Source organism: Coregonus clupeaformis, unplaced genomic scaffold (genome assembly GCF_020615455.1).
Source record: "Coregonus clupeaformis isolate EN_2021a unplaced genomic scaffold, ASM2061545v1 scaf1629, whole genome shotgun sequence".
NCBI classification, from domain to species: domain Eukaryota; kingdom Metazoa; phylum Chordata; class Actinopteri; order Salmoniformes; family Salmonidae; genus Coregonus; species Coregonus clupeaformis.
The window spans coordinates 81,993-107,731 of record NW_025535083.1 but is presented as its reverse complement, the minus strand read 5'-3'; the positions used below and the strand labels follow the sequence as shown (position 1 = coordinate 107,731).

At 51.7% G+C, this 25,739-nt stretch overlaps 1 protein-coding gene across 1 annotated transcript; it reads right to left on the bottom strand.

Annotated features, from left to right (window-relative positions):
* Positions 1–1,175: 1,175 nt before the first annotated feature.
* On the bottom strand, positions 1,176–25,370 carry anapc10 (anaphase promoting complex subunit 10). The gene is made up of 7 exons (XM_045218526.1): positions 25,211–25,370; positions 21,526–21,641; positions 7,548–7,638; positions 6,919–7,039; positions 5,795–5,799; positions 1,437–1,502; positions 1,176–1,332 (listed from the first exon to the last, which is right to left on the bottom strand). The coding sequence occupies exons 2-7, from the start codon at positions 21,638–21,640 to the stop codon at positions 1,176–1,178; spliced, it is 555 nt and encodes a 184-aa protein (XP_045074461.1). The 5' UTR covers position 21,641; positions 25,211–25,370.
* Positions 25,371–25,739: the final 369 nt, after the last annotated feature.

The window sequence follows — 25,739 nt, the reverse complement described above, 5'->3', positions numbered from 1 at the left end:
TAATAATATAAATAAGGGCTGATTTGTTTAACACTTTTTTGGTTACTACATATCTATTATGTAGAGCTATGGTTTTTCTTTTATTTTTATTTATTTATTTTTTACATTGTAGAACAACAGGGGTGAATACATTTCAATAACTATGAACAACACATATGGAATCAATGTAGTAACCAAAAAAAGTGTTGTTAAACAAATCAATATATATTTTATAATTAAATATAATATATAATGCCGAGAGGTGTGCAAAAGCTGTCATCAAGGCAAAAGGGTGGCTGGCTTTCGAAGAATCTCAAATATATTTTGATTTGTTGCTAACACTTTTTGCGACTACATGATTCCATATGTGTTATTTTCGTAGTTTTGATGTCTTCACTATTATTCTACAATGTAGAAAATAGTACAAGTAAAGAAACCCTGAATAGTAGGTATCCAAAACTTTTGACTAGTACAGTGTATAAAATGGCAAAGAATCCTCTACCAAAACCTCATCCCACCCCCCTGCACGCTATCCATCCACAACCAGGCCTGTAGAACATGTTCTCCCTTCAGAGGGAAACAGTGCCTCCGCTCTGGTTTCAAACTGTGAAGTTAAAACTGATCAGACAGATCCAGAAGCTGTAGCCACACCTATGGGGAACTCAAACTCAAAACACATTTAATTCAGCAACAGACAGAGAGATACATATTCATAACATTTGACATTTATTCCCAGACAGTAGGCTATAGTCACATGAGCATTAGCAACCGCTGCCCTTTATAAGCTTCTCATTCAAGTCTTCAATTATCATATATATCAGACAACAACCGAAAGGGAGACCATCAGACTCATTTGGAATTATCAACATCAATAACACAGAGATCGTTAACACTTACGGCACCCTATTCCCTAAGTGCACTACTTTAGACTAGTGTCCATAGGACTCCCACAGGAGTGCACTATATTGAATAGGTGCCATTTGGGGATGCAGTCAGAGATTGAATATACTGGAGGGGCTCGACGTACTCAAATGAAAAGGCATTTCAGGTTAACAAATTAGAATAAATTTCAATATAAAAACTTGGCATTCAATTCCTTATTTGTCAACACTGTACACCACAAGGTTCCACCGAACTCTGAATGTACTAGTTCGGAACCCTTAGAGTTCCACCCAGGAACCCCGGAGCCCTCAGTGTCATCTGATGGTGCGGTACATCATGAAGTCGACCGTGGTGCATCTTGGGAACTGCACGATGGAGCTCTCCTCGACGGGAGTGTACACCTGATCCTGTCTCATGTGTCTCTGCCGTTCTGGTGGTTGCTTCAATACAGCTATTTGGATCATGAACGTCCTGGATGAATAAATAAAATATACATAGAATTGCTAACAATAGAATATACATTTTCAAAAGCACTGTATTTGAGAACGCCCAAAACAACAAAAAATTAAATCTACCTGGATGGGTTGTTGGACTGTGTCCAGAAGGGGATGTGAATCCAACCACTAGGTTCTACCATCTCACTGCTGCAGGGGAGGAGAGAGGAGGAGGAGGGGGGTAAGAGTGAGGGAAGAGGGGGATAAGAGTAGGAGGGAGGAGGAGGAGGGTGAGGAGGGGGAGGAGGAGGAGGAGGGAGGAGGAGGAGGAGGAGGAGGAGGGTAAGAGTGAGGAGGAGGAGGGGGGTAAGAGTGAGGAGGAGGGGTAAGAGTGAGGAGGAGGAGATACAAGTAAAAATGCTATCTTTGTAATAACTAGGGGTGTAACGGTTTGGTACGTATTGCTGTTTTGGGGTCACTGTTCGGTTACAGCAGCTAAATGAAATGCCAACAGTTACTCTAGTTAATTTTTGTTTATTTGGCTAAATACGCAAACTTAAAAACGCACCCTATTTGTGGCCCAAGTCCAGTTTCTGTGACATCATTCACAATGTTCCTGGCATTGTCTGCTGTGACATCATTGTCTGCTGTGACATCATTGTCTGCTGTGACATCATTGTCTGCTGTGACATCATTGTCTGCTGTGACAGGGATTGTTAAGTAGAAGTCTAAAACTTGGACCCGTTCAGAAATGGACCCGGGCTTTCCCACCCGGACAAATATGCATACATCCTTTTCAGAGACCCGTTCGGAACGGACCGAGGACGACCAGTTCCGTATAGACCTGGTCGATCCGGAGTGAGGGAAGTAGCAGAAAAGCCCATTTGTAAGCTACTTTATTAACCTGATCCAGCTACTTTATTAACCTGATCCAGCTACTTTATTAACCTGATCCAGCTACTTTATTAACCTGATCCAGCTACTTTATTAACCTGATCCAGCTACTTTATTAACCTGATCCAGCTACTTTATTAACCTGATACAGCGCGAGGGAGAGCAAGTGGAGGGGGGGCCTTGAGAGGGAGAGCAAGCGGAGGGGGGCCTTGAGAGGAAGAGCAAGCGGAGGGGGGCCTTGAGAGGAAGAGCAAGCGGAGAGGGGGAGAGGAAGAGCAAGCGGAGGGGGCCAATTGAGAGGGAGAGCAAGTGAGGGGGCCCCTGAGAGGAGAGCAAGCCGGATGGGGGGTCTTGAGAGGAGAGAGACGTGAGGGGACCTTGAGAGGGAGAGCAAGCGGAGGGGGGTCCTGAGAGGGAGAGCAGACGGAGGGGGCCCTGAGGAGAAGAGCAAGCGGAGGGGGTCTTGAGAGGGAGAGCAGACGGAGGGGGGCCCTCTGAGAGGGAGAGCAAGCGGAGGGGGGCCTTGAGAGGGAGAGCAAGCCGGAAGGGGCCTTGAGAGGAGAGCAAGCGGAGGGGGCCTTGAGAGGGAGAGCAAGTGGAGGGGGGCTGGCTCGAGAGGGAGAGCAAGCTGAGGAGGGGCCTTGAGAGGGAGAGCAGGCGAGGGGGGGGCTTTGAGAGGGAGAGCAGCCGGAGGAGGGGCCCTGAGAGGGAGAGCAAGCGGAGGGGGGCCTTGAGAGGAAGAGCAAGCGGAGGGGGCCTTATGCACGAGGAGGAGGGGAGAGACAGCAACCAACCATAACAAGCAGACTCGCACTAGAACACTAACTTCTAGCTTGTCATAGCTAGGTTATTTATCATCCAATAGGATTATTTAGTACCTGTCGACTGCATCAAACCCAGAGAAGCTAGTTGGCTATGATAGCTAGCTACCTAGCTAGGCTAATTGAGCATGTGCTTTCTTCCTGTCCTACAGTTACAAATAACACCACCTCCATTTAGATGATTAAATAGCAGCCTAGCTGTTGACTCTTGGTCATGGTACCATATATACTCATTTCACTTTTAATTCAATCTCCCATTGATTAGATCATCTCCTAATTTGCTTTGCCACACAGGAACTGTAGTGGCGCTGTGGTGACTTGTGATTGGCCGACAACAACAAGCTACACACGCCACTCTGTTCTCGTTGCGCCGTGGAGAACATAGTGTTAACGTTTTACCCACAACTCTCTGTCCATCGCCGATGTAGTCCACCGTGAAAATGTTCCCAAACTGGAGATTTAAACGATGATGAAGGATTATATTATTATTATATTGATTATAACGTGCCCATTGGCACAGCCGACAATGTTTCCAGCTCTGCTTTACTAACGAGGCAACGGCATAAACGACAGAGCGATTTACCAACGCGCGGCAACGGCTCACAACGCAGCATTAGCAAACGAGGCAACGGCCCACAACGCAGCGCGACCAACCAGGCAAACGCCCGCCACGCAGCGCCACTAACGAGGCAACGGCCCGACGTTACCAACGAAGCAACGCCTACAACGCAGCAAGCTACTAACGCAGGCAACGCCTACAACGCAGCTAGCATTTACCGAGGCAACGCCCAACGCAGCTGCCACTAACGCAGGCAACGTCCCACAACGCAGCGCCACCACCGGGGCAACGGCCTACATCGCAGCGCACTAACGCAGGCAACGCCTCCAACGCAGCTGCTGCTTAACTAGCAACGCCCTACCAAATGCGCTAACTAACCCAGGAACGGCCCTCCAACGTAGCTGCATTACTAACGGGGCAACGGCCCTCCAACGCAGACGCCACACCCGAGGCAACGCCCACAACGCAGCTGCCTTACCAACAGGCAACCCCCACAACGCAGCGCTTACTAACGAGGCAAACGCCGGCCACAACGCAGCTGCCACAACGAGGCAAACGCCCAACGCAGCGCACAACGAGGACGCTCCAACCGCAGCTGCCGCCAACGAGCAACGCCCCACCCAGCAGCGCGTTACTAACGGCGCAACCGCCAACGCAGCGCTTACTAACGACGCAACGGCCTCAACGCACCGCAAGCATACCAACCCAGGCAATCGGGGCTCTCCAACGCAGCTGCCATCAATCGGCAGCAACGCCCCAACGCGAGCGCATAACGGGGCAAACGGCCTCCGCCGCAGCTATACCAACGGGTGCAACGCCTCCAACGCAGCGCCTACTAACGAGGCAACGGCTGCTACAACGCAGCGCCTACTAACGCAGGCAACGCCCACAACGCAGCTGCCTACTAACGGGGCAAACGGCCTACAACGCAGCTGCCACCAACGCAAACGGCCACACACCCAGCGCGCTCACAACCCGGCAACGCGCCACAACGCAGCGCACAACGCAGCAACGCCTGGCCAACGCAGCTGCTTACGAGTCGCAGGCAACGCCCCATCGCGAGCGCTTACCAACGAGGCAACGCCCAACGCGCTTACCAACGGGGCAAACGCTCCAACCAAGCGCAAGACGACAACGCAGGCAACGGCCTCCAACGCAGCTGCCATTAACGAGGGCAACGCCCACAACGCAGCGCTCCACTAACGCAGGCAACGCCCACAACGCAGCGCTACTAACGAGGCAACGCCTCCAACGCAGCGCCACTAACGCAGGCAACGCCTCCAACGCAGCGTTTACCACAACGAAAGCAACGCATACAACGACAGCTGCGCACCAACGAAGGCAACGGCCTCCAACGCAGCGCTACCACCCCAGGCAAACGGCACACAACGCGGTTGCGATTACTAACGCAGGCAACGGCCTCCAACGCATGCTGCCTACTTAACGCAGGCAAACGGCCCAACGCAGGCCGCGCACTAACGCAGGCAATGGCCTCCAAACGCAGGGCGCAAACAACGAGGCAAACGGGCCTCCAACGCAGCCGCTTACTAACGCAGGCAACGCCTCCAACGCAGCAGCTACCAACGAGGGCAACGGCATACAACGCAACGCTTACCAACGCAGGCAACGGCCCACAACGCAGCTGCTGCACTAACGCAGGCAACGGCCTCCAACGAAGCTCCAATAACGAGTCAAACGCCCTACAACGCAGCGGGCGCACAACGAGGCACGTATGGCCCACAACGCAGCGTTTACTAACGAGGCAACGGCATACAACGCAGCGTTTACTAACGAGGCAACGGCCTCCAACGCAGCGTTTACTAACGAGGCAACGGCCTACAACGCAGCGTTTACTAACGAGGCAACGGCCTACAACGCAGCGTTTACTAACGAGGCAACGGCCCACAACGCAGCGTTTACTAACGAGGCAACGGCCTCCAACGCAGCGTTTACTAACGAGGGCAACGCCCCCACGCAGCTGCATTAAACGAGGCACACGGCCCTCCAACGCAGCAAGCTACTTAACGAGGCGAACGGCCTCCAACGCAGCGCTTACTAACCCAGGCAACGCCTCCAACGCAGAGCGCAACTAACGAGGCAACGCATACAACGCGAAAGCCGCATGACCAACGACGGCGACGGCCCACAACGCAGCGCGGCTAACGAGGCGACAACGGCCTCCAACGCAGGCCGCCACTACTAACGCAGGCAACGCCCTCAACGACAGGCGCTTACTAACGCAGGCAACGCCCCACAACGCAGCGCTTTACCAACCAGGCAACGTCATACAACGCAGCCGCTTACTAACGAGGCAACGGCATACAACGCAGCGCTACTAACGCAGGCAACGGCCTCAACGCAGTGGTTAAAACGAGGCAACGGCCAACGCAGCGCTTACTAACGCAGGCAACCGCCCGCAACGCAGCTGCGCATCTAAAGCCCAGGCAACGCCCAAACCCGAGCGCGCACTAACGAGGCAACGGCATACAACGCAGCTGCCACTAACGCACGCAACGCACCCCTCAACGCAGAGCGCTTACAACGGGGCAACGACGCCCACAACGCAGCAACCAACCCAGGCAACGGCCTCCAACGCAGCGCATACCAACGGGGAAGCATACAACGCAAATAGCTCTTACCAACGACGCAACGCCTCCAACGCAGCGTGCCGACAACGCAGGCAACGGGAACCCACAACGCAGCCGCTACTAACGCAGGCAACGCCCACAACGCAGCAGCTTACTAACGGCGCAACGGCAACAACGCAGCTGCCACTAATCGCAGGCAACGGCCTCAACGAGCCCCGCAACAACGAGGCAACGCCTCCAACGCAGCTGCCACTAACGAGACAACGCCCACAACGCAGCTGCGCATTGACCCAGGCACCAGCCTCCAACGCAGCGCCACTAACGCAGGGCAACGGCCTCCAACGCAGCCCTTACAACGAGGCAACGCAACACACCCGCAACCAACGCAGCTGCATATTCAAACGTCAGGCAACGCCCCAACGCAGCCGCGTACCAACGAGGCAACGCCCACCAACGCAAAGGCGCTACTAACGAGGCAACGCCCTCCAACGCAAAGCACTAATAACCAGGCAACGGCCTCCAACGCAGCTGCTACAACGAGGCAACGCGCCCACAACGCAGCGCCACTAACGGCGGCAACGCCTCCCCAACGCAGGCTGTAGGCATAGAAGTTGAGACTTTTGTTGTATTTATTCAGGTTCGAAGAGTGGCAACAAAACCGAGGTCCGCATCAAGACGGCAACGTTCCACACCCTTAGTCATGGGACAGTCATAACATGTTATTGATACACACTGACACAATATAACTTCAAAGTTCTTACTCTGATCTCCTGCAGGTTGTGGAAGTTGTTTCCTACCCTGACAGAGATCTTACTGGGGGTGTAGCTCTCATCTGACTTGTAGTCTGCATAGATACACAACATCTTCACTGTAGTCTTCCTCCTGGGGTGGGAAGGAGGGTAAGGGTTAGATCTCATCTGACTTGTAGTCTGCATAGATGCACAACATCTTCACTGTAGTCTTCCTCCTGGGGTGGGAAGGAGGGTAAGGGTTAGGGTCAGGGTAAGGGTTAGATCTCATCTGACTTGTAGTCTGCATAGATACACAACATCTTCACTGTAGTCTTCCTCCTGGGGTGAGAAGGAAGGAAGGAAGGAAGGAAGGAAGGAAGGAAGGAAGGAAGGAAGGAAGGAAGGAAGGAAGGAAGGAAGGAAGGAAGGAAGGAAGGAAGGAAGGAAGGAAGGAAGGTGTCTTTCTCCTGGGGAGAGAAGGAGGGAAGAATGATGTTGGAGATGCCTTCATTGAGATCCTGATTGACTGATTCAGTCACAGGCAGGCAGACAGACGGGCAGACAGACAGACAGGGGCATACAGACAGACAGACAGACAGACAGACAGACAGACAGACAGACAGACAGGGCAGACAGGCAGGCAGGCAGGAAGACTGTACCTGAACTGGATGTTGACTAGGTGTGGCTGGGATCCGTCAGACTGCCAGTATGTCTCCAGGTTATCATCTCTCAGCTGGTCCACACCAAAACCTAGAGAGGGAGAGAGAGACTGTATGAGTTCACCAGTCAGCAGACTAGAGGAGAGAGAGAGAGAACGCCAGGGTTGTGTTCATCAGAGAGGAGGAGAGAGAGAGAACGCGGGGTTGTGTTTATCAGAGAGGAGGAGAGAGAGAGAACGCCGGGGTTGTGTTCATCAGAGAGGAGAGAGAGAAGCGCTTCCGGTTGTGTTCATCAGAGAGGAGGAGAGAGAGAGAACGCCGGGTTGTGTTTGAGAGGAGAGAGAGAGAGATGTCCAGGTTGTGTTATCAGAGAGGAGGAGAGAGGGAGAGAAAGAGAGGAGGAGAGAGAGAACGCAGGGTTGTGTTCATCAGAGAGGAGGAGAGGGAGAGAACGCCGGGGTTGTGTCTCATCAGAGAGGAGGAGAGGGAGAGAACGCCAGGGTTGTGTTCATCAGAGAGAGGAGGAGAGAGAGAGAACCCCGGGTTGTGTTCATCAGAGAGGAGGAGAGAGAGAGAGAACGCCAGGTTGTGTTTATCAGAGAGGAGAGAGAGAGAACGCTGTGGTTGTGTTATCAGAGAGGAGGGAGAGAGAGAGAGAATGCCAGGGTTGTGTTCATCAGAGAGGAGGAGAGGGAGAGAAAGAGAGGAGGAGAGAGAGAACGCCAGGGTTGTGTTCATCAGAGAGGAGGAGAGAGAGAACGCCAGGGCTGTGTTCATCAGAGAGGAGGAGAGAGAGAGAACGCCAGGTTGTGAGTCTATCAGAGAGGAGGAGAGAGAGAACGCCAGGGTTGTGTTCATCAGAGAGGAGGAGAGAGAGAGAACGCCAGGGTTGTGTTCATCAGAGAGGAGGAGAGGGAGAGAAAGAGAGGAGGGAGAGGGAGAGAACGCCAGGGTTGTGTTCATCAGAGAGGAGGAGAGAGAGAGAACCCCAGTGGTTGTGTTCATCAGGAGAGGAGGAGAGAGAGAGAGAACGCCAGGTTGTGGTCATCAGAGGGGAGAGAGAGAGAACGCCAGGGTTGTGTTCATCAGAGAGGAGGAGAGAGAGAGAGAATGCCAGGGTTGTGTTCATCAGAGAGGAGGAGAGAGAGAACGCCAGGGTTGTGTTCATCAGAGAGGAGGAGAGAGAGAGAACGCCAGGGTTGTGTTCATCAGAGAGGAGGAGAGAGAGAGAACGCCAGGGTTGTGTTCATCAGAGAGGAGAGAGAGAGAACGCCAGGGTTGTGTTCATCAGAGAGGAGGAGAGAGAGAGAACGCCAGGGTTGTGTTCATCAGAGAGGAGGAGAGGGAGAGAAAGAGAGGAGGAGAGAGAGAACGCCAGGGTTGTGTTCATCAGAGAGGAGGAGAGGGAGAGAACGCCAGGGTTGTGTTCATCAGAGAGGAGGAGAGAGAGAGAATGCCAGGGTTGTGTTCATCAGAGAGGAGGAGAGGGAGAGAAAGAGAGGAGGAGAGAGAGAACGCCAGGCTTGTGTACCATCAGAGAGGAGGAGAGGGAGAGAACGCCAGGGTTGTGTTCATCAGAGAGGAGAGAGAGAGAATGCCAGGGTTGTGTTCATCAGAGAGGAGGAGAGGGAGAGAAAGAGAGGAGGAGAGAGAGAACGCCAGGGTTGTGTTCATCAGAGAGGAGGAGAGGGAGAGAACGCCAGGGTTGTGTCCATCGGAGAGGAGGGAGAGAGAGAACGCCCGGGCTGTGTCTCATCAGAGAGGAGGAGAGAGAGAGAACCCCAGGGTTGTGTTCATCAGAGAGGAGGAGAGGGAGAGAACGCCAGGTTGTGTCCATCAGAGAGGAGGAGAGAGAGAGAACCCCCAGGGTTGTGTCTATCAGAGAGGAGAGAGAGAGCAACCCCAGGGTTGTGTTCATCAGAGAGGAGGAGAGAGAGAGAGAACGCCAGGCTTGTGTTTATCAGAGAGGAGGAGAGAGAGAGAGAACGCCAGGTTGTGTTCATCAGAGAGGAGGAGAGAGAGAGAACCCAGGGTTGTGTTCATCAGAGAGGAGGAGAGAGAGAACCCCAAGGGTTGTGTTCATCAGAGAGGAGGAGAGAGAGAGAACCCAGGGTTGTGTCTATCAGAGAGGAGAGAGAGAGAGAAACCCCAGGGTTGTGTTCATCAGAGAGGAGGAGAGAGAGAATGCCAGTGGGGTTGTGTTCATCAGAGAGGAGAGAGAGAGAATGCCAGGGTTGTGTTCATCAGAGAGGAGGAGAGAGAGAATGCCAGGTTGTGTCTTATCAGAGAGGAGGAGAGGGAGAGAAAGAGAGGAGGAGAGAGAGAACGCCAGGGTTGTGTCTATCAGAGAGGAGGAGAGGGAGAGAACGCCAGGTTGTGTTCATCAGAGAGGAGGAGAGGGAGAGAACGCCAGGTTGTAGGTTATCAGAGAGGAGGAGAGAGAGAGAACCCCAGGGTTGTGTTCACCAGGAGAGGAGGAGAGAGAGAGAGAACGCCAGGTTGTGTTCATCAGAGAGGAGAGAGAGAGAACGCCAGGGTTGTGTTCTCAGAGAGGAGGAGAGAGAGAGAACGCCAGGGCTGTGTTTATCAGAGAGGAGAGAGAGAGAGAATGCCAGGGGTTGTGTGTCATCAGAGAGGAGAGAGAGAGAACGCCAGGGTTGTGTTCTATCAGAGAGGAGGAGAGAGAGAGAACGCCAGGGTTGTGTTCATCAGAGAGGAGGAGAGAGAGAGAACCAGGGTTGTGTTCATCAGAGAGGAGAGAGAGAGAACGCCAGGGTTGTGTTCATCAGAGAGGAGGAGAGAGAGAGAAACGCCAGGGTTGTGTCTCATCAGAGAGGAGAGAGAGAGAGAATGCCAGGGTTGTGTTCATCAGGAGAGGAGGAGAGGGAGAGAAAGGGGAGGAGAGAGAACGCCGGGGTTGTGTTCATCAGAGAGGAGGAGAGGGAGAGAACGCCAGGGTTGTGTCCATCAGAGAGGAGGAGAGGGAGAGAACGCAGGTTGTGTTATCAGAGAGGAGGAGAGAGAGAGAACCCCAGGGTTGTGTTTATCAGAGAGGAGGAGAGAGAGAGAGAACGCCAGGGTTGTGGTTTATCAGAGAGGAGGAGAGAGAGAGAGAACGCCAGGGTTGTGTCTATCAGAGAGGAGGAGAGAGAGAGAGAACGCCAGGGTTGAAGTTCATCAGAGAGGAGGAGAGAGAGAGAACGCCAGGTTGTGTTCATCAGAGAGGAGGAGAGAGAGAGAACCCCAGGGTTGTGTCTATCAGAGAGGAGAGAGAGAGAGAACGCCAGGGTTGTGTCTACTCAGAGAGGAGGAGAGAGAGAATCCCCGGGGTTGTGTTCATCAGAGAGGAGGAGAGAGAGAACCCCCAGGGTTGTGTTCATCAGGAGAGGAGAGAGAGAGAGAACCCCAGGGCTGTGTTCATCAGAGAGGAGGAGAGAGAGAGAACCCCAGGGTTGTGTTCATCAGAGAGGAGGAGAGAGAGAATGCCAGGGTTGTGTTCATCAGAGAGGAGGAGAGAGAGAACGCCAGGGTTATGTTCATCAGAGAGGAGGAGAGAGAGAGAACGCCAGGGGTTATGTTCATCAGAGAGGAGGAGAGAGAGAGAACGCCAGGGTTATGTCTATCAGAGAGGAGGAGAGAGAGAACGCCAGGGTTGTGTCTATCAGAGAGGAGGAGAGAGAGACGCCGGGTTATGTTCATCAGAGAGGAGGAGAGAGAGAGAACGCCAGGGTTATGTTCATCAGAGAGGAGGAGAGAGAGAGAGAACGCCAGGTTGTGGTTCATCAGAGAGGAGGAGAGAGAGAACGCCGGGTTGTGTTCATCAGAGAGGAGGAGAGAGAGAATGCCAGGGTTGTGTTCATCAGAGAGGAGGAGAGAGATAGAACGCCAGGGTTGTGTTCTATCAGAGAGGAGGAGAGAGAGAACGCCAGGGTTGTGTTCATCAGAGAGGAGGAGAGAGAGGAACGCCAGGGTTGTGTTCATCAGAGAGGAGGAGAGAGAGAACGCCAGGTTGTGTTCATCAGAGAGGAGGAGAGAGAGAGAACCCCAGGTTGTGTTCATCAGAGAGGAGGAGAGAGAGAAACCCCAGGGTTGTGTCTCATCAGAGAGGAGGAGAGAGAGAGAACGCCAGGGTTGTGTTCATCAGAGAGGAGGAGAGAGAGAATGCCAGGGTTGTGTTCATCAGAGAGGAGGAGAGAGAGAGAACCCCAGGGTTGTGTTCATCAGAGAGGAGGAGAGAGAGAGAACGCCAAGGTTGTGTTCATCAGAGAGGAGGAGGAGAGAGAGAACGCCAGGGTTGTGTTCATCAGAGAGGAGGAGAGAGAGAATGCCAGGGTTGTGTTCATCAGAGAGGAGGAGAGAGAGAACGCCAGGGTTGTGTTCATCAGAGAGGAGGAGAGAGAGAGAGAACCCCAGGGTTGTGTTCATCAGAGAGGAGGAGAGAGAGAATGCCAGGGTTGTGTTCATCAGAGAGGAGGAGAGAGAGAACGCCAGGGTTGTGTTCATCAGAGAGGAGGAGAGAGAGAACCCCAGGGTTGTGTTCATCAGAGAGGAGGAGAGAGAGAGAACCCCAGGGTTGTGTTCATCAGAGAGGAGGAGAGAGAGAGAACGCCAGGGTTGTGTTCATCAGAGAGGAGGAGAGAGAGAACGCCAGGGTTGTGTTCATCAGAGAGGAGGAGAGAGAGAACGCCAGGGTTGAGGAGAGAGAGAGAACCCCAGGGTTGTGTTCATCAGAGAGGAGAGAGAGAGAACCCCAGGGTTGTGTTCATCAGAGAGGAGGAGAGAGAGAACGCCAGGGTTGTGTTCATCAGAGAGGAGAGAGAGAGAACGCCAGGGTTGAGGAGAGAGAGAGAACCCCAGGGGTGTGTTCATCAGAGAGGAGAGAGAGAGAACCCCAGGGTTGTGTTCATCAGAGAGGAGGAGAGAGAGAACCCCAGGGTTGTGTTCATCAGAGAGGAGGAGAGAGAGAGAACCCCAGGGTTGTGTTCATCAGAGAGGAGGAGGAGAGAGAGAACGCCAGGGTTGTGTTCATCAGAGAGGAGGAGGAGAGAGAACCCCAGGGTTGTGTTCATCAGAGAGGAGAGAGAGAGATAACCCCAGGGTTGTGTTCATCAGAGAGGAGGAGAGAGAGAGAGAACCCCAGGGTTGTGTTCATCAGAGAGGAGGAGAGAGAGAGAACGCCAGGGTTGTGTTCATCAGAGAGGAGGAGAGAGAGAGAACCCCAGGGTTGTGTTCATCAGAGAGGAGGAGAGAGAGAGAGAACGCCAGGGTTGTGTTCATCAGAGAGGAGGAGGAGAGAGAGAACGCCAGGGTTGTGTTCATCAGAGAGGAGGAGAGAGAGAGAACCCCAGGGTTGTGTTCATCAGAGAGGAGGAGAGCGAGAATGCCAGGGTTGTGTTCATCAGAGAGGAGGAGAGAGAGAACGCCAGGGTTGTGTTCATCAGAGAGGAGGAGAGAGAGAACCCCAGGGTTGTGTTCATCAGAGAGGAGGAGAGAGAGAGAGAACCCCAGGGTTGTGTTCATCAGAGAGGAGGAGGAGAGAGAGAATGCCAGGGTTGTGTTCATCAGAGAGGAGGAGAGAGAGAATGCCAGGGTTGTGTTCATCAGAGAGGAGGAGAGAGAGAACGCCAGGGTTGTGTTCATCAGAGAGGAGGAGAGAGAGAACGCCAGGGTTGTGTTCATCAGAGAGGAGGAGAGAGAGAATGCCAGGGTTGTGTTCATCAGAGAGGAGGAGAGAGAGAATGCCAGGGTTGTGTTCATCAGAGAGGAGGAGAGAGAGAAAACCCCAGGGTTGTGTTCATCAGAGAGGAGGAGAGAGAGAGAACCCCAGGGTGTGTTCATCAGAGAGGAGGAGAGAGAGAATGCCAGGGTTGTGTTCATCAGAGAGGAGGAGAGAGAGAGAACCCCAGGGTTGTGTTCATCAGAGAGGAGGAGAGAGAGAGAACGCCAGGGTTGTGTTCATCAGAGAGGAGGAGAGAGAGAACGCCAGGGTTGTGTTCATCAGAGAGGAGGAGAGAGAGAACGCCAGGGTTGTGTTCATCAGAGAGGAGGAGAGAGAGACGCCAGGGTGTGTTCATCAGAGAGGAGGAGAGAGAGAGAACGCCAGGGTTGTGTTCATCAGAGAGGAGGAGAGAGAGAACGCCAGGGTTGTGTTCATCAGAGAGGAGGAGAGAGAGAACGCCAGGGTTGTGTTCATCAGAGAGGAGGAGAGAGAGAAAGCCATGGACTGTGTTCATCAGAGAGGAGGAGAGAGAGAACGCCAGGGTTGTGTTCATCAGAGAGGAGGAGAGAGAGAACGCCAGGGTTGTGTTCATCAGAGAGGAGGAGAGAGAGAACGCCAGGGTTGTGTTCATCAGAGAGGAGAGAGAGAGAACGCCAGGGTTGTGTTCATCAGAGAGGAGGAGAGAGAGAACGCCAGGGTTATGTTCATCAGAGAGGAGGAGAGAGAGAGAACGCCAGGGTTATGTTCATCAGAGAGGAGGAGAGAGAGAGAACCCAGTATGTCATCAGAGAGGAGAAGAGAGAGAACGCCAAGGTTGTGTTCATCACAGAGGAGGAGAGAGAGAACGCCAGGGTTATGTTCATCAGAGAGGAGGAGAGAGAGACAACGCCAGGGTTATGTTCATCAGAGAGGAGGAGAGAGAGAGAACGCCAGGGTTATGTTCATCAGAGAGGAGGAGAGAGAGAACGCCAGGGTTGTGTTCATCAGAGAGGAGGAGAGAGAGAACGCCAGGGTTGTGTTCATCAGAGAGGAGGAGAGAGAGAGAGAACGCAGGGTTGTGTTCATCAGAGAGGAGGAGAGGGAGAGAACGCCAGGTTGTGTTCATCAGAGAGGAGGAGAGAGGAGAGAACGCCAGGTTGTGTTCATCGGAGAGGAGGAGAGAGAGAGAACGCCAGGGGTTGTGTTCATCAGAGAGGAGAGAGAGAGAGAGAACGCCAGGGTTGTGTTCATCAGAGAGGAGGAGAGGGAGAGAACGCCAGGGTTGTCTTCATCAGAGAGGAGGAGAGGGAGAGAACGCCAGGGTTGTGTTCATCAGAGAGGAGGAGAGAGAGAACGCCAGGGTTGTGTTCATCAGAGAGGAGGAGAGAGAGAAACCCCAGGTTGTGTTCATCAGAGAGGAGGAGAGAGAGAGAACCCCAGGGTTGTAGTTCATCAGAGAGGAGGAGAGAGAGAGAGAGAACGCCAGGGTTGTGTTCATCAGAGAGGAGGAGAGAGAGAACGCCAGGTTGTGTACATCAGAGAGGAGGAGAGAGAGAACGCCAGGTTGTGTTCATCAGAGAGGAGGAGATGGAGAGAACCCCAGGGGTTGTGTTCATCAGAGAGGGAGAGAGAGAGAACGCCATGGGTTGTGTTCATCAGAGAGGAGGAGGAGAGAGAGAACGCCAGGGTTGTGTTCATCAGAGAGGAGGAGAGAGAGAACGCCAGGGTTGTGTCTCATCAGAGAGGAGGAGAGAGAGAACGCCAGTGGTTGTGTCTCATCAGAGAGGAGGAGAGAGAGAGAACGCCAGGTTGTGTTCATCAGAGAGGAGGAGAGAGAGAACGCCAGGGTTGTGTTCATCAGAGAGGAGGAGAGAGAGAGAACGCCAGGTTGTGTCTATCAGAGAGGAGGAGAGAGAGAACGCCAGGGTTGTGTTCATCAGAGAGGAGGAGAGAGAGAGAACCCCAGGGTTGTGTTCATCAGAGAGGAGGAGAGAGAGAGAACCCCAGGGTTGTGTTCATCAGAGAGGAGGAGAGAGAGAGAACGCCAGGGTTGTGTTCATCAGAGAGGAGGAGAGAGAGAATGCCAGGGTTGTGTTCATCAGAGAGGAGGAGAGAGAGAGAACCCCAGGGTTGTGTTCATCAGAGAGGAGAGAGAGAGAACGCCAGGGTTGTGTTCATCAGAGAGGAGGAGGAGAGAGAGAACGCCAGGGTTGTGTTCATCAGAGAGGAGGAGAGAGAGAACGCCAGGGTTGTGTTCATCAGAGAGGAGGAGAGAGAGAATGCCAGGGTTGTGTTCATCAGAGAGGAGGAGAGAGAGAGAGAACCCCAGGGTTGTGTTCATGAGAGAGAGAGAACGCCAGGGTTGTGTTCATCAGAGAGGAGGAGAGAGAGAACGCCAGGGTTGTGTTCATCAGAGAGGAGGAGAGAGAGAGAACCCCAGGGTTGTGTTCATCAGAGAGGAGAGAGAGAGAACCCCGGGGTTGTGTTCATCAGAGAGGAGGAGAGAGAGAACGCAGGGTTGTGTTCCATCAGAGAGAAGAGAGAGAGAACCCCAGGGTTGTGTTCATCAGAGAGAGGAGAGAGAGAGAACCCCAGGGTTGTGTTCATCAGAGAGGAGGAGAGAGAACCCCGAGGTTGTGTTCATCAGAGAGGAGAGAGAGAGAGAACCCCAGGGTTGTGTTCATCAGAGAGGAGGAGGAGAGAGAACGCCAGGTTGCCTCCCATCAGAGAGGAGGAGAGGGAGAGAACGCCAGGGTTGTGTTCATCAGAGAGGAGGAGAGAGAGAACGCCAGGGTTGTGTTCATCAGAGAGGAGGAGAGAGAGAGAACCCCAGGGTTGTGTTCATCAGAGAGGAGGAGAGAGAGAGAACCCCAGGGTTGTGTTCATCAGAGAGGAGGAGAGAGAGAGAGAGAACGCCAGGGTTGTGTTCATCAGAGAGGAGGAGAGAGAGAACGCCAGGGTTGTGTACATCAGAGAGGAGGAGAGAGAGAACGCCAGGGTTGTGTTCATCAGAGAGGAGGAGATGGAGAGAACCCCAGGGTTGTGTTCATCAGAGAGGAGGAGAGAGAGAACGCCAGGGTTGTGTTCATCAGAGAGGAGGAGAGAGAGAACGCCAGGGTTGTGTTCATCAGAGAGGAGGAGAGAGAGAACGCCAGGGTTGTGTTCATCAGAGAGGAGGAGAGAGAGAGAACGCCAGGGTTGTGTTCATCAGAGAGGAGGAGAGAGAGAGAACGCCAGGGTTGTGTTCATCAGAGAGGAGGAGAGGGAGAGAACGCCAGGGTTGTGTTCATCAGAGAGGAGGAGAGAGAAACGCCAGGGTTGTGTCTTATCAGAGAGGAGGAGAGAGAGAGAACCCCAGGGTTGTGTTCATCAGAGAGGAGGAGAGAGAGAAACCCCAGGGTTGTGTTCATCAGAGAGAGGAGAGAGAGAGAGAGAACGCCAGGGTTGTGTTCATCAGAGAGGAGGAGAGAGAGAGAACCCCAGGGTTGTGTTCATCAGAGAGGAGGAGAGAGAGAACGCCAGGGTTGTGTTCATCAGAGAGGAGGAGAGAGAGAACGCCAGGGTTGTGTTCTATCAGAGAGGGGAGAGAGAGAACGCCAGGTTGTGTTCATCAGAGAGGAGGAGAGAGAGAGAACGCCAGGGTTGTGTTCATCAGAGAGGAGGAGAGAGAGAACGCCAGGGTTGTGTTCATCAGAGAGGAGGAGAGAGAGAGAACGCCAGGGTTGTGTTCATCAGAGAGGAGGAGAGAGAGAACGCCAGGGTTGTGTTCATCAGAGAGGAGGAGAGAGAGAGAACCCCAGGGTTGTGTTCATCAGAGAGGAGGAGAGAGAGAGAACCCCAGGGTTGTGTTCATCAGAGAGGAGGGAGAGAGAGAGAACGCCAGGGTTGTGTTCATCAGAGAGGAGGAGAGAGAGAATGCCAGGGTTGTGTTCATCAGAGAGGAGGAGAGAGAGAGAACCCCAGGGTTGTGTTCATCAGAGAGGAGAGAGAGAGAACGCCAGGGTTGTGTTCATCAGAGAGGAGGAGGAGAGAGAGAACGCCAGGGTTGTGTTCATCAGAGAGGAGGAGAGAGAGAACGCCAGGGTTGTGTTCATCAGAGAGGAGGAGAGAGAGAATGCCAGGGTTGTGTTCATCAGAGAGGAGGAGAGAGAGAGAGAACCCCAGGGTTGTGTTCATGAGAGAGAGAGAACGCCAGGTTTGTGTTCATCAGAGAGGAGGAGAGAGAGAACGCCAGGGTTGTGTTCATCAGAGAGGAGGAGAGAGAGAGAACCCCAGGGTTGTGTTCATCAGAGAGGAGAGAGAGAGAACCCCAGGGTTGTGTTCATCAGAGAGGAGGAGAGAGAGAACGCCAGGGTTGTGTTCATCAGAGAGGAGAGAGAGAGAGAACCCCAGGGTTGTGTTCATCAGAGAGGAGGAGAGAGAGAGAACCCCAGGGTTGTGTTCATCAGAGAGGAGGAGAGAGAGAACCCCAGGGTTGTGTTCATCAGAGAGGAGAGAGAGAGAGAACCCCAGGGTTGTGTTCATCAGAGAGGAGGAGGAGAGAGAGAACGCCAGGGTTGTCTTCATCAGAGAGGAGGAGAGGGAGAGAACGCCAGGGTTGTGTTCATCAGAGAGGAGGAGAGAGAGAACGCCAGGGTTGTGTTCATCAGAGAGGAGGAGAGAGAGAACGCCAGGGTTGTGTTCATCAGAGAGGAGGAGAGAGAGAGAAACCCCGGGTTGTGTTCATCAGAGAGGAGGAGAGAGAGAGAGAAACGCCTGGGGTTGTGTTCATCAGAGAGGAGGAGAGAGAGAAACGCCAGGGTTGTGTACATCAGAGAGGAGGAGAGGGAGAGAACGCCAGGGGTTGTGTTCATCAGAGAGGAGGAGAGGGAGAGAACGCCAGGGTTGTGTACATCAGAGAGGAGGAGAGAGAGAACGCCAGGGTTGTGTTCATCAGAGAGGAGGAGATGGAGAGAACCCCAGGGTTGTGTTCATCAGAGAGGAGGAGAGAGAGAACGCCAGGGTTGTGTTCATCAGAGAGGAGGAGAGAGAGAACGCCAGGTTGTGTTCATCAGAGAGGAGAGAGAGAGAGAACGCCAGGGTTGTGTTCATCAGAGAGAGGAGAGAGAGAGAACGCTAGGTTGTGTTCATCAGAGAGGAGGAGAGAGAGAACGCCAGGGTTGTGTTCATCAGAGAGGAGGAGAGAGAGAGAACGCCAGGGTTGTGTTCATCAGAGAGGAAGAGAGAGAGAACGCCAGGGTTGTGTTCATCAGAGAGGAGGAGAGAGAGAGAACCCCAGGGTTGTGTTCATCAGAGAGGAGGAGAGAGAGAGAGAACCCCAGGGTTGTGTTCATCAGAGAGGAGGAGAGAGAGAGAACGCCAGGGTTGTGTTCATCAGAGAGGAGGAGAGAGAGAATGCCAGGGTTGTGTTCATCAGAGAGGAGGAGAGAGAGAAACCCCAGGGTTGTGTTCATCAGAGAGGAGGAGAGAGAGAGAACGCTAGGTTGTGTCTCATCAGAGAGGAGGAGGAGAGAGAGAACGCCAGGTTGTGTCCATCAGAGAGGAGGAGAGAGAAACGCCAGGGTTGTGTTCATCAGAGAGGAGGAGGAGAGAGAACGCCAGGCTGTGTTCATCAGAGAGGAGGAGAGAGAGAGAACCCCAGGGTTGTGTTCATGAGAGAGAGAGAACGCCAGGTTGTGTTCATCAGAGAGGAGGAGAGAGAGAACGCGGGGTTGTGTTCACTCAGAGAGGAGGAGAGAGAGAGAACCCCAGGGTTGTGTTTTATCAGAGAGGAGAGAGAGAGAACCCCAGGGTTGTGTTCATCAGAGAGGAGGAGAGAGAGAACGCCAGGGTTGTGTTTATCAGAGAGGAGAGAGAGAGAGAACCCCAGGGTTGTGTTCATCAGAGAGAGGAGAGAGAGAGAACCCCAGGGTTGTGTTCATCAGAGAGGAGGAGAGAGAGAACCCCAGGGTTGTGTTCATCAGAGAGGAGAGAGAGAGAGAGAACCCAGGCTGTGTTCATCAGAGAGAGGAGGAGAGAGAGAACGCCAGGGTTGTGTCTAATCAGAGAGGAGGAGGAGAGAGAAACGCCAGGGTTGTGTTCATCAGAGAGGAGGAGAGGAGAGAACGCGAGGTTGTGTTCATCAGAGAGGAGGAGAGAGAAACGCCAGGTTGTGTTCATCAGAGAGGAGGAGAGAGAGAGAACCCAGGGTTGTGTTCATCAGAGAGGAGGAGAGAGAGAACGCCAGGGTTGTGTTCATCAGAGAGGAGGAGAGAGAGAACGCCAGGGTTGTGTTCATCAGAGAGGAGGAGAGAGAGAGAACGCCAGGGTTGTGTTCATCAGAGAGGAGGAGAGAGAGAACGCTCAGGGTTGTGTTCATCAGAGAGGAGGAGAGAGAGAGAACGCCAGGTTGTGTCTCACAGAGAGGAGGAGAGAGAGAACGCAGGTTGTGTTCATCAGTGAGGAGGAGAGAGAGAGAACCCAGGGTTGTGTTCATCAGAGAGGAGGAGAGAGAGAGAACCCCAGGTTGTGTCCATCAGAGAGGAGGAGAGAGAGAGAACCAGGGTTGTGTTCATCAGAGAGGAGGAGAGAGAGAATGCCAGGGTTGTGTTCATCAGAGAGGAGGAGAGAGAGAGAACCCCAGGGTTGTGTTCATCAGAGAGGAGGAGAGAGAGAGAACGCCAGGGTTGTGTTCATCAGAGAGGAGGAGGAGAGAGAGAACGCCAGGGTTGTGTTCATCAGAGAGGAGGAGAGAGAGAACGCCAGGGTTGTGTTCATCAGAGAGGAGGAGAGAGAGAATGCCAGGGTTGTGTTCATCAGAGAGGAGGAGAGAGAGAGAGAACCCCAGGGTTGTGTTCATGAGAGAGAGAGAACGCCAGGTTGTGTTTCATCAGAGAGGAGGAGAGAGAGAACGCCAGGTTGTGTCTCATCAGAGAGGAGGAGAGAGAGAGAACCCCAGGGTTGTGTTCATCAGAGAGGAGGAGAGAGAGAGAACCCCAGGTTGTGTCCATCAGAGAGGAGGAGAGAGAGAGAACCCCAGGGTTGTGTTCATCAGAGAGGAGGAGAGAGAGAACCCCAGGGTTGTGTTCATCAGAGAGGAGAGAGAGAGAGAACCCCAGGGTTGTGTTCATCAGAGAGGAGGAGGAGAGAGAGAACGCCAGGGTTGTGTTCATCAGAGAGGAGGAGGAGAGAGAGAACGCCAGGGTTGTGTTCATCAGAGAGGAGGAGAGAGAGAACGCCAGGGTTGTGTTCATCAGAGAGGAGGAGGAGAGAGAGAATGCCAGGGTTGTGTTCTTCAGAGAGGAGGAGAGAGAGAACGCCAGGGTTGTGTTCATCAGAGAGGAGGAGAGAGAGAACGCCAGGGTTGTGTTCATCAGAGAGGAGGAGAGAGAGAGAGAACGCCAGGGTTGTGTTCATCAGAGAGGAGGAGAGAGAGAATGCCAGGGTTGTGTTCATCAGAGAGGAGGAGAGAGAGAACCCCAGGGTTGTGTTCATCAGAGAGAGAGAGAGAGAGAGAACCCCAGGGGTTGTGTTCATCAGAGAGGAGGAGAGAGAGAGAACGCCAGGGTTGTGTTCATCAGAGAGAGGAGAGAGAGAGAACGCCAGGGTTGTGTTCATCAGAGAGGAGGAGAGAGAGAGAACCCCAGGGTTGTGTCTCATCAGAGAGGAGGAGAGAGAGAGAACGCCAGGGTTGTGTTCATCAGAGAGGAGGAGAGAACGCCAGGTTGTGTTCATCAGAGAGGAGGAGAGAGAGAACGCCAGGGTTGTGTTCATCAGAGAGGAGGAGAGAGAGAGAACCCCAGGGTTGTGTTCATCAGAGAGGAGGAGAGAGAGAGAACGCCAGGGTTGTGTTCATCAGAGAGGAGGAGGAGAGAGAGAACGCCAGGGTTGTGTTCATCAGAGAGGAGGAGAGAGAGAGAACGCCAGGGTTGTGTTCATCAGAGAGGAGGAGGAGAGAGAGAACGCCAGGGTTGTGTTCATCAGAGAGGAGGAGAGAGAGAACGCCATGGTTGTGTTCATCAGAGAGGAGGAGAGAGAGAGAACGCCAGGGTTGTGTTCATCAGAGAGGAGGAGAGAGAGAGAACCCAGGGTTGTGTTCATCAGAGAGGAGGAGAGAGAGAGAACGCCAGGGTTGTGTTCATCAGAGAGGAGGAGAGAGAGAGAACGCCAGGGTTGTGTTCATCAGACAACAAACAGACTGAAACCGGGAGGTTTTGTCCATTAAGAAACTCTTGTTTACATTACCTTTGCAAAACATTTTGCTGCGGTGTGCACTAATGAATAGAACCCAACTGAACTCACCTGGTTTACATGAAGACAGAGACCACACAGCCTGAGAGCCGATCTCCCGGACTGTCCCGGTCCTCTCCAGCTGCTTGGGGTCAGAGCCCGGCGGGGTCTTACTGGGGGTCGCCATGCTGCACAACACAGGAAGGAGCACAACCACAGAAATTAGAATGAATTACATTAGTGTACCCACGAGGGTGCAGTCCAACTGCTGTTGACTGATAGGGCGATGATGGTGCAGTCCAACTGCTGTTGTCTGATAGGGCGATGATGGCGGCGCTGACAGCTCCTGCTAGACTTGGCTTTACGCCGTTAATTATTGCTTTGTTTTCTCCGAACGTTCACGCCATCATTTCCTACGACTTACGCTAAAACCTTTATTCTATTTGTGTTCTTCTCTTCACTTATTTCTTATTGTTGTTGCAGTGTCGAGAACGAACCTGCAAGGAAGCATTTGGTTGAGCGGTGTAAGAAACTTGATGGTCCTCTGTAGCTCAGCTGGTAGAGCACGGCGCTTGTAACGCCAAGGTAGTGGGTTCGATCCCCGGGACCACCCATACACAAAAATGTATGCACGCACGACTGTAAGTCGCTTTGGATAAAAGCGTCTGCTAAATGGCATATTATTATTATTATTATATTATTAGTAATTATATTCTATGATGGTGGCCATCTTACTGGGGGGGTGTCCATGCCAGACCGCCACACCATCTTACTGGGGGGTCTCCATGCCAGACCGCCACACCATCTTACTGGGGGGTCTCCATGCCAGACCGCCACACCATCTTACTGGGGGTATCCATGCCAGACCGCCACACCATCTTACTGGGGGGTCTCCATGCCAGACCGCCACACCATCTTACTGGGGGTGTCCATGCCAGACCGCCACACCATCTTACTGGGGGGTGTCCATGCCAGACCGCCACACCATCTTACTGGGGGGTGTCCATGCCAGACCGCCACACCATCTTACTGGGGGGTCTCCATGCCAGACCACCACACCATCTTACTGGGGGGTGTCCATGCCAGACCGCCACACCATCTTACTGGGGGATTATTGACGTTTCTAAATGTTAAAACACAGCGTTTCGATTGAAGTTCACATGAGTCAGTCGTGGGGGAACGGTAGGGAGAAGGCAGAATGTCTGCCAACGGTAGGGAGAAGGCAGAATGTCTGCCAACGGTAGGGAGAAGGCAGAATGTCTGTCAACGGTAGGGAGAAGGCAGAATGTCTGCCAACGGTAGGGAGAAGGCAGAATGTCTGCCAACGGTAGGGAGAAGGCAGAATGTCTGCCAACGGTAGGGAGAAGGCAGAATGTCTGCCAACGGTAGGGAGAAGGCAGAATGTCTGCCAACGGTAGGGAGAAGGCAGAATGGCGCCTTGAGTTTAAGAGCTAGACAAACACAGGTCATCTACAGCAGAGGTGCATAAATGCAATGTACCACACTGCTCAACACAGGATCACCATCACTGCTCAACACAGGATCACCACACTGCTCAACACAGGATCACCACACAGCTCTAGATGATGTTGTAGGCTTTGATCACATCGGTCTCAGTCACGTAGCTACAGCAGCGGTATGGAGGTAAATCATGGACGTAATGATTTGGAGCTTGTAGAATATATTTATAGTTGTAAACACAAATTTGCAAGTGTGTAACTGATGAGTTGTGAACATGAAATAATAAAATCTGTAGTTGTAATTGCATTCGCAAACTTGTAACTTAATATTTGCGAGCAATAATTGCATTTGTACACCTGCGCATGTCAATTTTGCGCACTCAGACTTTTGGCAGTGCTTTAGCGCCCTACCATGACAAAAAGATTGGTAGATGTTGCAAACAAGGAGAAAGAGAGAGGAGCTCTTGGAGGTGGGACCTGTTTCTTCTAACCAATCAGATGAGATTTTCATATACCAGTATAGTTCACATGGGCCGTGTTGTCTGGCGCAAACACCTGTCAATCACGACTTGATTAAAAGGTTACTGCTTGCGCAATGTCCACCATAGAAGCCCAGCTGTCATGGCGGGTAAGTTTAAATGTCTTTCTTTTATGGATAGGTAACAAGCTTTTTCTTCTTCTTTGTAATACGTTTTTTGGAAGCTAACTCTAACGTTGTAGTCTGATGCTAGCTACCGAAAACGATTTGGTAAAGTTATTTTGTAAACTATTTTTAAGCTAACTAGCTAGATTCTGTGTGGATCCATAGCTAGCTAGCATAATCATTAGAAAATAAATAATTTACCTGCGAAGACCTAGCAACTGAAATAAATCCCATGATTTATTGATCACCCAGTTCGATCTGGAGTTTTAGTAGAAGCACGACTGAAGGGTAGAAAATAATTTATTTAGATTTGACATTGGCTGCATTCTGTGAATCTGTAGCTACTGCCCTTTGATTAATGTAAAACCCTATCTAAACCATTTACAAATTGTCTGTACCCCCTCTCCAGGCTACAATCCACTCCCAGTTAGGCGGGGTCGTGCTTCTACTAAAACTCCAGATCGAACTGGGTGATCAATAAATCTTGGGATTTATCTCAGTTGCTAGGTCTTCGCAGGTAAATGATTACTTTTCTAATGATTATGCTAGCTAGCTATGGATCCACACAGAATCTAGCTCGCAAAATACTTCGCTAAATAACTTTACCAAATCAATTTCGGTAGCTAGCATCAGACTACAACGTTAGAGTTAGCTTCCAAAAAACGTATTACAAAGAAGAAGAAAAAGCTTGTTACCTATCCATAAAAGAAAGACATTTAAACTTACCCACCATGACAGCTGGGATTATATAGTGGACATGGCGCAAACCGTAACCCACGTCGTGATTGACAGGTGGTTATGCCAGACATCACGGCCCATGTGAGCTGTCACCAACCAACCAGTGTAGAGTATACTGGTCTATGAAAATCTCATCTGATTGGTTAGAAGAAACAGGTCCCACCAAGCGCTCCTGGCTCTCTCTTTCTCCTTGTTTGCAACATCTACCAATCTTTTTTGTCATGGTAGTGACATGCGCAGGTGTACAGATGCAATTATTGCTCGCAAATATGACGTTTGCGAATGCGATTAGAACTACAAATTTCATATTTTTCATATTCACAACTCATCAGTTACACGTTTGAGAATGTGTTTACAAGTAAGAAATATATTCTACAAGATCAAACCATTATGTCAAAAGATTTACCTGCATATTAAAATGTGCCACACTATTTTGCGAGTCCACAATATTTGGATCTGTTAGTTTGTGCTGCCTTGTTAACTCGTCATTGTCACGCTAAACAACATGTGACATTTACAGTTCTTTCCGAAAATATAATGACCTACCTTATTCATTCAAAAACAGCCCTTATGGCGTGACATTGTGTATCGCAATGCAGTGACCTGGATTCGAACCGGTGTTTGTGCGGCCACAACGCAAAATACTAATGATATGATCACGGCGAGCTACCAGGGCTGATGGGTACAAGGAGAGGGCAGGGGCTTTTCAATTCAAGCCTGAAGTGACGTGCACTAGTAGTATACACAATACAGTATCGATTACCATAGGAGTTGCCAACTTGACAATGTCAAGCCTCACGTCGATAACCCTTTTCGCATCTCTATCGAGTTAGCTAGCTATGTTAACAGTCATGCAAATCCATTTGTGCCAGAGACAAGGAACATTAACTTTCTTATACACAGTAAGTTATATTACCTTACTCCGATGTCGTGGTTTTCCTCGTCGTTTTAAGTGATCGTAGATAGTATCGTTTAATGAAATATTAAATAACTGTTGTTTGTTTTGCTACTTCGAATCTCCCACTTCTCGCTCCCGGTTTGGTCGCATGTTGATGACGACACGGGAAGTGGAGGCATTTCTGTCGCACAACATAATGCGTAGGCCTTTCTCGCACAACCTTTCCTTCCGGCTTCTCTCCTAGATAGAACGAAAGAGCATTTATGTACTCTCTATTTCTCTGGCTTTCGTTCTCTTCTCTCGTCGCATCTTTCTCTCCCTAGTAATGAAGCTGTAACGTTAGACCTAAACACTGATCTAGGGACAGTTATTCTCCCCTATGGTGAAGGTTAGATCCTAGATCTGTGCCTAATGGTAGTTCTCAAACGTCCTGTTATGCATTTTACATACATTGTAAAACATACATTGGTGATAAAGTCCATAAATGAACCGAAGGGGGAAACTGAACAAAACTCCTTGTTGAAGGTCGTGCCAAACAACGTGTGAC

Coding starts and splice junctions, on each gene's coding strand:
- anapc10 (XM_045218526.1), bottom strand. CDS start 21,640: ATGGCGACCCCCAGTAAGACCCCGCCGGGCTCTGACCCCAAGCAGCTG. Junction 7,639..21,525: donor TCTGTCTTCATGTAAACCAG/GTGAGTTCAGTT, acceptor CTCCCTCTCTAG/GTTTTGGTGTGGACCAGCTG. Junction 7,040..7,547: donor CTAGTCAACATCCAGTTCAG/GTACAGTCTTCC, acceptor TTCCCACCCCAG/GAGGAAGACTACAGTGAAGA.